The sequence below is a fragment of the Mycteria americana genome, chromosome 1, assembly GCF_035582795.1.
Source record: "Mycteria americana isolate JAX WOST 10 ecotype Jacksonville Zoo and Gardens chromosome 1, USCA_MyAme_1.0, whole genome shotgun sequence".
NCBI classification, from domain to species: Eukaryota; Metazoa; Chordata; class Aves; order Ciconiiformes; family Ciconiidae; genus Mycteria; species Mycteria americana.
Genome location: NC_134365.1, coordinates 48,833,908 through 48,847,392, shown reverse-complemented (window position 1 = coordinate 48,847,392; position 13,485 = coordinate 48,833,908). Strand labels below are relative to the sequence as shown.

Sequence of the window (13,485 nt, the reverse complement as noted above, 5' to 3'; positions counted from 1 at the left end):
AGGTACCACTGCCTTCGTTCAAGTGGATTTTGCCGTCTGTTGGAGTTTTCTTTCGGAAAAGCAGCAGAGCTAATGAGGTGAAGGTCCCGTTTTTGAAAGAACACTACTGGTTTTAGGATAAGATTAGGGTTTGCCTGACTGTTGACAGCTTTACCGTTTTCATGTATGTTCTGCCGGTATTAAGAGAGTGGAGGAGAAGCACAAGAGGTGACAATGGCCGCAGCTGGGAGTGACCGCTATTTCCATTGTTCTTCCCCCTACGCACAGGTAAATGCTGTAGATTTGAGCGTGGTTGGTATCCTTGATTTTCTTGAGATATCTGTGTTGAAAGGGAGGTTTATTATGTAAAGTTAGCAGCTGATCTGTCGCTCTGTCTGGGTCATGGCCGCATCTGGAGAGCAACTATCTGATTTTCAGAAGTGGTGAGAAGAGCTAACGGTCATCTAAAGGATGGAGAATTTCAGGTACTCAAGGAACACCCAAGTTGAAAACTGTGCATAAAGACCACTCATCACTTCCTTATTGAATCAACATTATATTGATTCTGAATAAATCGGCCATGTTTATAATTTCAGTTTACAGGGGGTTCCTGAGTTTCTGCACAATCAGTTATTTAAAACCAAGTGCTTCAGAATGGTTTTGTCCTTGAAAGAAATCTTTATATTCCACCTGGTGAAAATCCAGGGGTGGGTGTAGGGCTCGTCGTTGCTGCATCCGTTCCAGCATCGGGGATTTAGGCGTTAATGCCTGGGAGATGGGCTTTGCTCCAGACCCCAGCGTGTCTCAGTGGATGGCCCAGTTGTACTGACGACAGTCCAAAAGTGGCGTGTTTTGGAGATGCTGCTCCTAGACCCAGCTGTCAATGTCTGGAACTGGGCGAAAGTTACCTTCCAATATTCCAATAGTTTCAAGACTGACTTTGTTTGCCTTTAAACAATTACACAGAAACTTGTTAAGAAATAACCGGCAGCCTAGCATTTACAGCTCTCAGCTGGCATGTAGTTCATATCCCGGACATAAACCTGAGTTTCTGTGTTCAGGATAATGGTCATGAGCACTTGCCTCTTTGGAAGTAGGAGTTTGTCATGTGCTTCAGGAAGATACCTCCGGTTATAAGGATAAGGGAATTGCATAATCCGAGAGGATGCTAAAATCCCTAAACTTTAATAAAGCAGAGGTACAGAAAAAGGATTTCAAGTGTGACTAACAAAGTGACTGTCATTATGAAAGTGCTCTCTCTGCAATATCGTGCAGACTTTTTAGCTGGCGATGTATCGATCAATAGAGGGAGAGCAGCGCTGTGATAATATGTATGAGTGAAGCAGCAATAACTAAACAAATAATTCAACAAATCCAGGTAGCTATTCTTTTTTTCCCGTTAGGCTTTTGTTTGTTATCTATAAAAGCATCTGGGAGATGGTGTGAGCAGTGTAATGACAGTAGTCTCAGAACATCAATTCCCAAATTTTTAGTTTTCCAGTTTTTGTTGGGAATCTTTCTGGGTTGTTTCTCAGTCCTTCTTTTCCCATAGGCCCATGTCCTTTAATAGTAAGAGAGCACTAGTGCAAGATGTGCACTTGTGCAGCAGATTTCATTTGAGATTGACCCGATTATCCCATTGCGCAGGAAGGGAATCTGAGCCCCATTTCAATTAAGTGACTAACAGATGTTTTTTCTTCCCAGCATCTCATGAAGAGCCTGCAGTACAGTAAGTAGACTGCTTTACTCCTATTCTTATCCAGGAACAGTTTGGCACCATGAAAGCTCCATTCACCTGACTTGAGATCACTTTGGAGGTGTCTGGAGCTTCAGATAACTTTAAAGATAACTTTCACTGCCCTAAAATAGCAGAGCGTGGTCCCCCACAATCTTCGTCACATGTACTAGTCACAGCAGTACACCGTGTACTAATCTATTTACTCCATTTTTATGGTTATATTTACAGTATCTGAAAACTGTTTTCTCCTGCAGCAAAAGTACCGCAACATCTCCTGTTTCTGGGAAACACAACCCTCAGGCTGTTTGAGGATCACCTGTGCCTTCCGTCATAGTAAAGCTCGCAACATAAATGGACTGTTTTTGCCACCTAGTAACAGTGAGTAAAAATATTTTCTCAACAATTTCTTCATTAGAGTAAGTAAATACACAAAAATGTCCTTCCACTGCTTCCTTCCAGTGCTTACATGATATATATTAAGGTGAAGAAATGTAGTGTGGGAAATCAGTCAGGTATGATCTGCTGTCCCAGCAAGCTCAAGGCAAAGCAAGGAATTGTATTGGCGTTTGAATAGGGTAGCCACGTGAATATTTTTAGCTGTCGTGTTACGGATCTTCCTAATTATCAGTGACATGAAAGATGCGGTCACAAATGGCAATTTAGGTTGCTAAGATCCGTGGAGAAAAATGTTGCTTTACTTGGGTATTTGCTTCATTCAGTCTCTCTAGGAGTGAAAATGGTTAGCAGGCAGGCAATCATTTAAGAGAAATGACGAGTAGCGTGTGTGGTGGGGGGAGGAGGTTGGCAGGGCCAGTAGTAGCAATACCTGTTGACAGAGCACAGCATGTTACATGGATGAGACACCCCTTGTGCAGATAATATGAGATTACAGGGCTGTGTGTGCAGATGTATTTCCAGTTCATTGTTCTGAATACATTTGTCAGGCTTGAACATTGGATGCAGGCCACTGAAGTCCAGTAACAGTGTGTAAGGCAGTACAATAGCTGCAAATCAGAGCACTTCTGAAAAAAGCCACCATTACAATTTGGGTTTTTTTCCTCAGTGCTTTCTAAGGGGAGCTCTTGTCTACCAGGAGGCCTGTTAGACAGCTGGAACCCGGAACAGGGTAAGAGTCCAGGGCAGGGAACCAAGACAGATGTCAGAAATGGGGGGGAAGCAGGAGTGAGAGCAAGTCAGCATGACTTGACATAGATGCGTGAGCAAGTGGACTAAAATCTAGGTGTTCCTGGGCCTTATCTCCAGAGCTGTGGACAGGTGTCGTAAGAGAAGGCCAGAAAGACCTCTAGTCAGAAGCAAACACCTTGTGTTCCTGGAATTCCCCTAGGAAAAGGCAGCCTGTCATATCTGGGCGTGTTGAGCCTAACTAACCCCAGGGACCAAGGCAAGAACTTGAGTGCTGTTTCTAGGAGTGTCCATACTGCTTTTAGTGCAGTTCCCACATCCACAGCACCGGCCCGGGACAGCTAGTGCCGTCGTAAACACCACGTCGGCACGCTGCTGGGTGTGGTGCGAGTCAGAGACGATGCCCAAGAGGCACTATGGACAAGGGCATCCTGTGTAAGAGCAGCGTCCAACGATCAGAAGGAGAAAATGGACCCAACCCTTTTTCTTTTGACTGCAGTATGGATCAATTGAAAGGCCGGGTGCTCCACAACAACACTGCAAACATTAAAACTGCATTCATTCATGTCAATACGTAGAAATCTTGTTAAAGTAATTGAAGTTTCATTTGGCTTACACTCCCTGGAGCTCATAATACCCTGTTCTGGACATTGAAAAAGGCTCTATCAAGTTCAAGTGCTGTAGCTTACTTTCTCTTGCATGAGAGACAACAAATCGGATCCACAGGAGTGTTATTACACTGGGTTTAATATGATACACGTGCTGCTCAGAGGCAAGCAAGAGATGCACAAGAATAACAACAACTGGCATAAAAGAAAATGCCCACGCTTGATCTTCCTCTTTAAAACTGCATAACATATCCAGCGTCTCTATTTTTCGTATAATGCACAGAATCCTGATTGTATCTCTAGTTGCAGCTTGGTCAGCTTGAACAATACCAATAGGCTCACCATTTTTCGTCACTTTTGTTTTCAGCCCATTGCATTTCCTGGCTCTCAGAAAATGCTATCCCAGTAGTGAAATAGTTTTGCTGCAAAGATGATGGGTAGATATAAACTGCTAAGGAAAAGAGTAGCTTTCCTGATCTTCTTCTTCTGATTAAGTGTCAATTATTTTCATGAACTTCATATTCTTTCTCAAAATCTACATTTTGTGCTTCGTAAAGAGAGTTGTGATTCAGAAAATTTTGATAGACAAAAAATGCCCACAAGTTCGGAATGGGTAATCCTGTGCTTAGCACTGCTAAATCCTTCAACATTGATGCCACGGGAAGCGATATAGGCCTGCCTATTCTTCAGCATGTTTAAACTGTTTTCACCCCTGGGGTCCTAAACTCATTGACTCCCTTCAGCCCAGGTATTACTAAGCACACGTTTCCCTGTGTTGTAAGTGTCCACCTGTTGTTTCATACTTTCTGTAGCTGGAAGATGCTCTTTTGCCAACCTCCGCAGAAGATTTTGCCTAAAAGGCACAATGTGTCTACTGAATGATTCCTTCAGTCTGATCATCATTTCAAAACTCTACCTGCTGGTCTGCACCTGGATTTGACCTTCTAGTTCCCTCCCAATAAAATAAATGTAATGTTCTCTTCTGCAGATGCCCCATTGCAACAGGGTGTCCAAGAAGGGATTCTGCAGCCAGCCCATCGTCAAGAACCACTCAGAAAGCAAGAGAATATTCTACTACCAATTCACCCTCCACTGATTATAAACCTCAACGATGAAGAGGACGATGAAGAGGACGATGAAGAGGAAGAGAACTGTAAACAGATTTTTTCTTTCTTTTACAAGGAAGTAGAATGGGGTTTTTTGACCCTCACAATGTACTTCACAATTGAGTTATGATAATAACCCTCACATGTTTAGAGAAGAGTTGTTGTCAGGTTTTTAACATCGTTTCCAGCTAATCCCCAAACTCTTGGAACTGGTACTCACCAGATGTGAGCAAGGCAACATTTTGTAAGTCCTGTGAAATGCCTAGCTGTCTATTGCAATAGTGGTATAATTCACACACCTCTTTTTCACAAAAGAGAGTTGAAAACGTGATCCACGCTTCAGATGGCCATCAAATACTCTTCCAAATGTCTGAGAATTTGGGGATGAAATTACAAGTTTAGGAGGTAGTTCTTTTCTGGGCAACACACTTTTGAACAGGGGCTGGCCACACTCATCACTGAAGGTGAAGTCACAGGTTTGGTTACAAAAGACAGTTGTGTGACTTTGACTTAAATCATTTGTTTGACTGATTTCCTAAACTCTGTAGGCAGCCTCCTTTTATGACAGAAAGTAATCCTTAATCGGGCAAAGAGAATCCATACAAAACTCTTCACTAGTTTAAATGAATGTGTATATATTTTTATATATACAGATATATATATATTAGCTTTTTAAATGTAGTTAAACCATTGACTGTATTTCACTTAGAGATGAGAGCCTCATAGGGAAGGACTGAATTGCACATTCCCAGAGAGTGAAAGTGAGAGAACAACCTACTCTCACGTGTGCACTCTGCAAATTACTGTGCTAGTTCTCAGGCAGCCGCAAGCCACTTTTCACCTTCCCCCTGCCCTTTCAGGTTGGCTGGCAGGGCTGCCTGTTAGTGCTTCCTAACTCGGTTTCTGTCTGAGTAAGCCACATGAATTTAAACAATCTAAAAAGCAGGGCTTTGCTGATCTTAGTAGCCTTAACAGAGACCGACCGGGAGCACTCACATCACCAGCTCTGCCAGCAGGCATTACGGAGAGTAACTGTGGGCAGAGGTTTTGTGACAAGCACTCCCTGGAGACATGTTTAATCACAAGACTTCCTCTTGAGTGTGAAAGACGGATTATTTTGAAAATGAGTCCTGAAGATCTTTTTGAGTCCTTTTAAATCAACACACGTTAGCTTCTTAAACATGTGTTGGAACTGCAATTCCATTGCTCTTGGAAATACCTCATATTAAGGAATCATTTTTCTGTCCAGAAGTAGAGGTTGCACTCAGAAAAAAAAAAGCCCGTGACCGAAATGAAACCCACCATGATATTGATTATTAAGAATTGTTGAAGGTTTTTGTATAGATACCTAGTAATCCTTTGAAAATTATTTCCTGCAGACGTTTCTGATTGGGTGCCTAAGACTGCTGCAGAAATTGAAGAGGAAAGAGCAATAAAGGAAATATGCTATAAATCTGGTAAATATGAAATGAGTCACTCTTTCCTAAACAGCAATGCTGCCAATATAGTAAACTTGGGGGTTTTTTCCCTCTTGGGGTATGTTTAGGAGAGTATTACGGGATTCAGTACCCTTACGAACACCAGTCGACAAAAACTGTGTCTTCACCTCGGAACAATGAGCTATTACCTTTGGAAGCTACCGAGCGAGACTTGCAGAAAGGCAAGTACTTGTCATCTTCTTGGACAATGCTTACTGCTTTTAAAATTACTGTTACAGGAAGAAACTATTACATAGTGTGCCCCTCCTCCCCGCTTGTTTAATTTAGTGACAATAAAAGAGAGCATATGAGAAAGAGCATAAAAATACTTCATTAATTTTTCCCCAAAGGTAGTTAGATATAGATATGTAGTGTCACACACGTGGTGACTACCCGCATCGACTGTAGATGGAAAAGGTAGAAATGGGCTATTAACCCTACGTGTACTTTCCTGAGATACACAACATGGGTCTTTCATATCATTTGTCTTCACCATCAAGATTTATGTACTCTAATTTTAACCATCCTCAGCTTAGGAATGTAGTTTAAATTTCTCACCTAGGCTCTCTGTTGTAAATGGAGAGAGACAGGCACTCTCAGGGGGCTATTTACTGCATCATAAGGTAGTGCCAAAGAAAGGTGAGACGAGTCCCTTTCCCGGAGGTGCTCCACGCTCTCTGCTGGCTGTCTTGGGTGTCTAGGTGACAAAATGTCGCGATACATCAAACTTTTGTATAACTAAATTTAGATGAAGTAAATACCCCTTGTAAGTCTCTTATAACAGGTAAGAAGAAGAGAGTTCCATGGTTTTTTTTAATACTGGCCTTTATCCAACATAATTAAGGTCAAAGGAATACAAATTCATAAGTATTTACCTCCCTTATTATGTGTCTCCTTCATTCTTGACCAAGTGGCATGACCAAAAAAAATCTGTTGTAGATTTTATACTGAGCAAGTAATATATCATTCCATTTTAGGCGAGAGTTATGTTCTTACTGTAACAACCCACCAGAGGAATCAGGAGATGAGTCATGAAAAATTGCTGGGCAGAAGTATGACCTGCTACTTTTAATAAAAAAGAATAGTATTGTTTGTTTTGTGTAAATTTCAGGGATAAATTCTTGATGATACTGTTTTATGTAAAACAGATTTGAGTAGGATGATGTGCTAATAAAAAAATGGGAATGGAAAAATTGTCTCCATTGCCAACACTACAGACATGTGAAGTCATGCTTTTTTGACCGACGCTTATGCCAGCCTCAATTGTTCAGCAGAATTGTTCAAAATTATTTCCATCTCAATTCTACATTTAAAACATTTTAGATTTATTTAATATATGAGCTTTTAATATATGTCTTTATTTAGAATTAGATAAATTCAGAGAAAAGGCTAGAGATGTTTCCCCAAAGCATTTCTTCAAGTGAGTTCTCTGAGGCTTTAGGTACTATGAGGACATGCATCTTGAAAATACCATAAATTCAGTCAGGTAGGAGTCATAAACATCAGTCATGAAAAGAGAGACGCTAAAGAACAAGCAGGTAATTTGTAGCTGTTCTTTACTTTGGGGCCATAGTCTTCCTTAACCTGCGTATGATGGTATTTTCTTGTAACCTCAGTTACACGAGACAGGATCCAAAAAACTAACAACAGAGAAAGAAGAACATAAAAGGAGAGGGTAAAGGAAATTGCACTAAACTAATCGCTAGCTCATAGAGGTAGGAGGAAGAGAATGGCAGTGCCATTCCCTGTGCTTACACACAAGCAGCTATAACTTTCTTTCTCTTGCCTTTGCAGGTGATGGTAATACAATTCCTACCAAAATTAATAATGCAAAAAGAGAAGGAGGGAGTTTGGGAAGGAGAGCACCAACAGAGAGTATTCCCAGAGCAGATCGTAGATCCTTTGCAAATGGAGGTAATATACTGTAGCATCAGCTTCTTATTACTGAACGTCAAGTGATAAATAAAATAACTGAATATATTTGGATTGGGCTATCCACAAAGAACATGTTTTTAATCTTGTCTTCCAGCCTCCAGTCTCCTGCACTATGTCAAATTTTGAGTAACAGCACAACATTTTTGCTAGTTTTTTTCATTTTTAGGAATCCACACTTCAGACCCCAAAGTAAAACAAGGTTACCAACAAAGGGGTCAAAGTAAGGATGATGAAACGGCTTCCTCCATTCCTTGTGTGAGAGAAACTGGAAGAAAGACTTATTTCAGTTCTTCAGAACCTCGAAGATCAGCATATGTCGTCTACCGTACTGTCACCGCCACTCAAGAACCAAAGCTCAATGGATCTGCAGGTGGGTTCCAGCTTAAAATGGAGGATTCTTACAATGCCGCAAATATGCCTGTCTGTATTGTGCTGCTTTCGATTTTGTCCCTGCAGGTGAATATTAAGTTATTTAGGCCTAAATACAGGCAAGAGTAAGTTTGACCCAGCATAATTTTCATACGTAGATTGCAGCAGTATCCACAGACAGAAATGTAAAGCTTTCTGAAGCTCTACAATTAGTCAGACAGAATATTCATGAACAATAATTGAGCCACCTTCATAGCAGGAATCCATTTCTCTGCCAACAAAGAGGCGTGAATGCAATGACGTGCTGATGTGCACCAATATACCGATCCCCACTTTTTACAGCATCTTTTATGTGACTTATTCTTTTGAAATATTTAATAATTTATTGGTAAACAATTTAAATCATCGTAAGTGTAAAAAGTGATGTCATCTTGCCCGTTTCAGTCATCGCTCTTAAGCTGGGCCGAATCTCCATCTTGAGGTGCCTCCCTGTCTTAATTGCCAATAAAAGGAACCTCCTGCAGACAGAGCAGCCCCTACTTTCAGTTGAATAAAGTTAAGCAAAGTGAATCCCAACATCCCTGCTTCGTCTCGGGGACGAGTAGTTGTGGGGTTTTTCTGTTTTCTTTGAACGTTTGCTTTGATTCAATGTGGGCAGACGGGTATGGACATTACAGGGAGAACATTCTTAATGTGAAGAATACATCTTACCAAATTTCCAGGTTCAAAAAGGATAGAGCATTTCAGTAAAAGGTGATCAGCATTCTTGTCATAAGAACAACCATTACCATCTTCGCTACCTTTCTTTGCAGCAGTACCTGAGCCACGTGGTGGGAAATGCTCCAGACAAAAGAATCAGCTTGACACAAACAGAAGATTTGGGACCCAAATGGAAAACTATGGTAATCCTTACATGTTGGGTATAAACTGAAAATTGTAGGGGTCTTGTGCAATTACTAACTGGAATTAATGGAATTAAGCTGGACTTAACAGAAAACCAGAGTATTAATAATATTAACTTTTAACCAAATTTTACAGAAAATGGTTAGTCGTTAGGCAGCATACTCTGATGCAAAATCAACTGCCTAGCACAAAAACATCGTCTTGCCTTGCATCCAGTGCTTTCGCAAGCAGAGATGAAAAAGGAGACTGGATTAGGGATTCGTTTAATCTAAAAGCAAGTGATGCCTTTGGGAAGATTTGCAACACAGGAACAGTCACTTTAGTCAAGTCAAGGATGTCCGTAGCAGAATTACCTCATCTGGAAGATCCTGTGAGCCTGGTGGAAACGCTGCAAGATTACAAATGATCTCTAAAGTCCTAGAGAGAAAGTCGGTGTTTAAGACTAGCTTGTATTTCAGAGGTGACGTGTGATCCACCCGATGCATTAATGGATACTTCAGTTAATGTAATATTTAATTCCCAGATTGGGCTACGAGCAACTTTCATTAAAGGCTTTCTCCTGGAGAAGCTGGCAGCTCATGGCTTAGGCGGTGTACTCTTGGCTGGGTAAAAAACTGGCTGGGTGGCCGAGCCCAGAGAGCTGTGGTGAATGGATTTAAATCCAGTTGACGGCCAGTCTCAAGCGGTGTTCCCCAGGTCTCAATTTTGGGGCCAGTCTTGTTTAATACCTTTATCAATGATCTATATGAGGGGATTGAGTGCACCCTCAGTAAGTTTGCAGATGACACCAAGTTGGGCGGGAGTGTTGATCTGCTTGAGGGTAGGAAGGCTCTGCAGAGGGACCTGGACAGGCTGGATCCATGGGCTGAGGTCGATTGTATGAGGTTTCTGTAAAGGCCAAGTACCGGGTCCTGCACTTTGGTCACAACAACCCCATGAATGCTACAGTTTTGGGGAAGAGTGGCTGGAAAGCTGCCCATCAGAAAAGCAGCTGGGGGTGCTGGTTGACAGCCGGCTGAACATGAGCCAGCGGTTTGCCCAGGTGGCCAAGAAAGACAACAGCATCCTGGCTTGTATCAGGAATAGTGTGGCCAGCAAGAGTATGGAAGTGATCGTGCCCCTGTACTCGGCACTGGTGAGGCCACACCTCGAATACTGTGTTCAGTTTTGGGCCCCTCACTACAAGAAGGACACTGAGGTGCTGCAGCGTGTCCAGCACCTCAACAAAGCTGGTGAAGGGTCTGGAGAGCAATTCTTGTGGGGAGCGTCTGAGGGAACTGGGATTATTTAGTCTGGAGAAACCGAGGCTGAGGGGAGACCTTGTCGCTCTCTACAACTACCTGAAAGGAGGCTGTAGTGAGGTGGGTGTCAGTCTCGTCTCCCAAGTAATTAGCAATAGGACGAAAGGAGATGGCCTCAAGTTGCATCAGGAGAGGTTTAGATTGGGTATTAGGAAAAATTTTTTCACTGAAAGGGTGGTCAAGCATTGGAACAGGCTGCCCAGGGAAGTGGTGGAGTCACCATTGCTAGAGGAGTTCAAAAAACCTGCAGACGTGGCACTTAGGGACATGGTTTAGTAGGCATGGAGGTGTTGGGTTGACAGTTGGACCAGATGATCTTAGAGGTCTTTTCCAACCCCAACGATTTCTATGATTCTGTGAAATTGTAGCTGAAATTAAGAAATAATGTGTATGTTCTTTCTATAGACAAATACACCTCAGGATCTTACAACGCACCAACTTGGAGGAACAGATATCCACGTGCAAAAACCTTCTCCAAGTTTAAAACAACCAGTCAGGTAACTGCTGGATAGAAATTGTGACAGTTCAGTCTTTTGAGCAAAAGTGACATGTCTCTTCCCACCTAGAAAATGTACAATTGCTCTTAAAACTTCCCCAACCAAACCCCACAAGATTCTAAGCAATGCTGAGTAGTCCGAAAGAGCGGAGCATAGTTTCATTTGTTTGCAGACATGTAATTTTGCCTGTAGAACTAACCCGTGATTTCTAATTTTCCACAATCTTCCTGGTACGAAAGCAAAATAGGTACCTGCCTTTAAAGCGAGGAGCTACAAGAAGTGGGTTTTGGCTTGTAGCACTGGACAAAGCGCAGTAGAGGCTGTATGAGTGTGATCTATTTGTCTCTCTCTTTGATTGCTTGTGAAGCGTCTGCAATAGCGGAACGATGATCAGCCGAGGTTCAACTTCATAAGAGGATGCAGGCTCCAAAACATTCACCAGACGCCCTAAGGACCATTCATACATTTTACAGCTGCCTTGAAAGCAGAGATTAGAACCTCTGTCTCGTGTCCCTCGCATGAATGGCCAAATCCTTGGTCTGCACTCTCTGCTTCATTGTGGCATTTCCTGCTTCTCTCCCATCTCTGCGTCCCCCATGGACGTAGCAGGGCAGTTCCATACTCAGCACGAGGCTGTTTTGATTCCAGTCTGAGATGTAACTCTGTGGAGGCACCACACAGATGCAAAGCACCGAAAACACCTTCTGTAACCCCTCACCAGGCTTGCTACCATGTTTGGTTTCTTTGTGCAAGTACCAGCTGGTTCTCAAACATCTGCTTGGGAAGGTTGTAGAGGAAAAAGACTTGAAGGGAACGTTTTGGAACACCGGTGAATTAGATTAGGATGACAGTTTTTATTTCTCTTGCTTCTAGAAGTGAGGAAAGTTTACTTCCTAAAATGTTTCTGAAAGAGCATATAGTTTGACTCTAGCAAATGATGCCCAAAATGTTCTGTACATCTATTTTGACAGCAGAGCCAAGAAGACATGGAAGTGAATTTAAAAGGAGAAGGATATGTAGACAGGAGAAAGAGATGAAGTGAGTGCGTCAATTCTAACTTGAAGTAAGGAAATTATCAGCTGGAGATCCAAAGATGACAACATTGCAAATTCCAAGAAGAAGATGTAGGAAGTACACTGTAACATTTAGAAACTGACAAAAATGGATATGTGTGTTTAAGAAGAGTGTTTGTATATTCATAAATGTACCTAAGAAAAATAAAGATGCATTCTGTTTGACCTACACTATTTGCCTTGCTTGTAACAGGACTGTGATGAGTTAAAAGAAACTCCCCTGAGCTTTGACTGTCTTGAATTGACAAGCACCAAAGTATGCCTTGTTTGAACTCATTGTTCAACTTTCAAGTTATTTGCAGAAAACTCTGCACCTCAAATCAACAAAACATCTTCCTCTCTCCAATTCCTACCCCCGACTGCATCACCGGCAGCGCCCTGTGCATGGAGGAGAGAGTGACCCACAACACAGCTAGCCTGAGCAGGCGCAGGCTGTGCCGTGCCGTGCCGTGCGGTGGCTGAGGGAACAGGGCTTGTTTAGCCTGCTGAAAAGGAGGCTGAGAGGAGCCCTTACCGCTGTCTACAACTACCTGCAAGGAGGTTGTAGCCAGGTGGGGGTTGGTCTCTTCTCCCAGGTAACAAGCCCTAGTGTAGTCAATCAGGAGCTGGTGGAAGGCTGGGACTTGCGTAAAGTTGGTAAGAGGGATTCATGCTGGAATGTGGAACGTCTAATCAAGCCTGACTGTCCTTGGGAGTAAAGCACATCCTGGAGAAATATGTAAGCTAATTAAGATGTTTTTGGACAATCTGAAACTGCTAGCAGAAGTGTGATAAGAAGCAGCCTTTCATGAACTATCCTCATTATAATACTAAAAATCACACCCCTTGAGCCTGAGACCCCGGCCCAAGCAGACACCCCTCACCTTTGAGCAGGCGCAGAATATTCAAGTAGCACTCCAGCTTTAAGTTGAAATAAGAGAAATGTAAACCAATAGAAAACTGCTTTGTGGAATTACTTATGCATATGTATAACTAGACCGTATACATATCGTACCTGCATGACCAAAGTTTGTGCTAGCCTTGTGGAATGACCACCTAGCACCCATCTCTGCACAGACACGAAATAAAAGACCTCTGCCCTGTGTGTATATTGGCGTCTCGCACACCGGGTAAACCACCTCACACTTGTGGGATAACAGTTACACAACAGCAGCGTCCGTCCACCTTTGCAGTAGGCACTGCACTGTATATATCTGCCTCTAATGCCTGTCCACTTAGAGTTGCAGCGGCCAAAACTTTAAATGGCTGAAAAGAAGACAGGCATTTTAAACCCTCATCGTGGCTATGTTACTGCCTTGTGCTCATGTGGATTCTTGCTCCTTGCAGCTGGCCTCTCGAAGGCCACTATTATACAT

At 42.5% G+C, this 13,485-nt stretch overlaps 1 protein-coding gene across 1 annotated transcript; it reads left to right on the top strand.

The window, feature by feature from the left end:
- Positions 1 to 213: 213 nt before the first annotated feature.
- LOC142414872 (uncharacterized protein C12orf50 homolog) lies at positions 214 to 12,207 on the top strand. The gene is made up of 10 exons (XM_075513083.1): positions 214 to 267; positions 1,684 to 1,708; positions 1,946 to 2,095; positions 4,457 to 4,621; positions 5,954 to 6,031; positions 6,121 to 6,234; positions 7,847 to 7,966; positions 8,154 to 8,357; positions 10,966 to 11,057; positions 12,029 to 12,207. Exons 1-10 carry the CDS (start codon positions 214 to 216, stop codon positions 12,092 to 12,094), a joined length of 1,068 nt encoding a protein of 355 aa, XP_075369198.1. The 3' UTR covers positions 12,095 to 12,207.
- Positions 12,208 to 13,485: the final 1,278 nt, after the last annotated feature.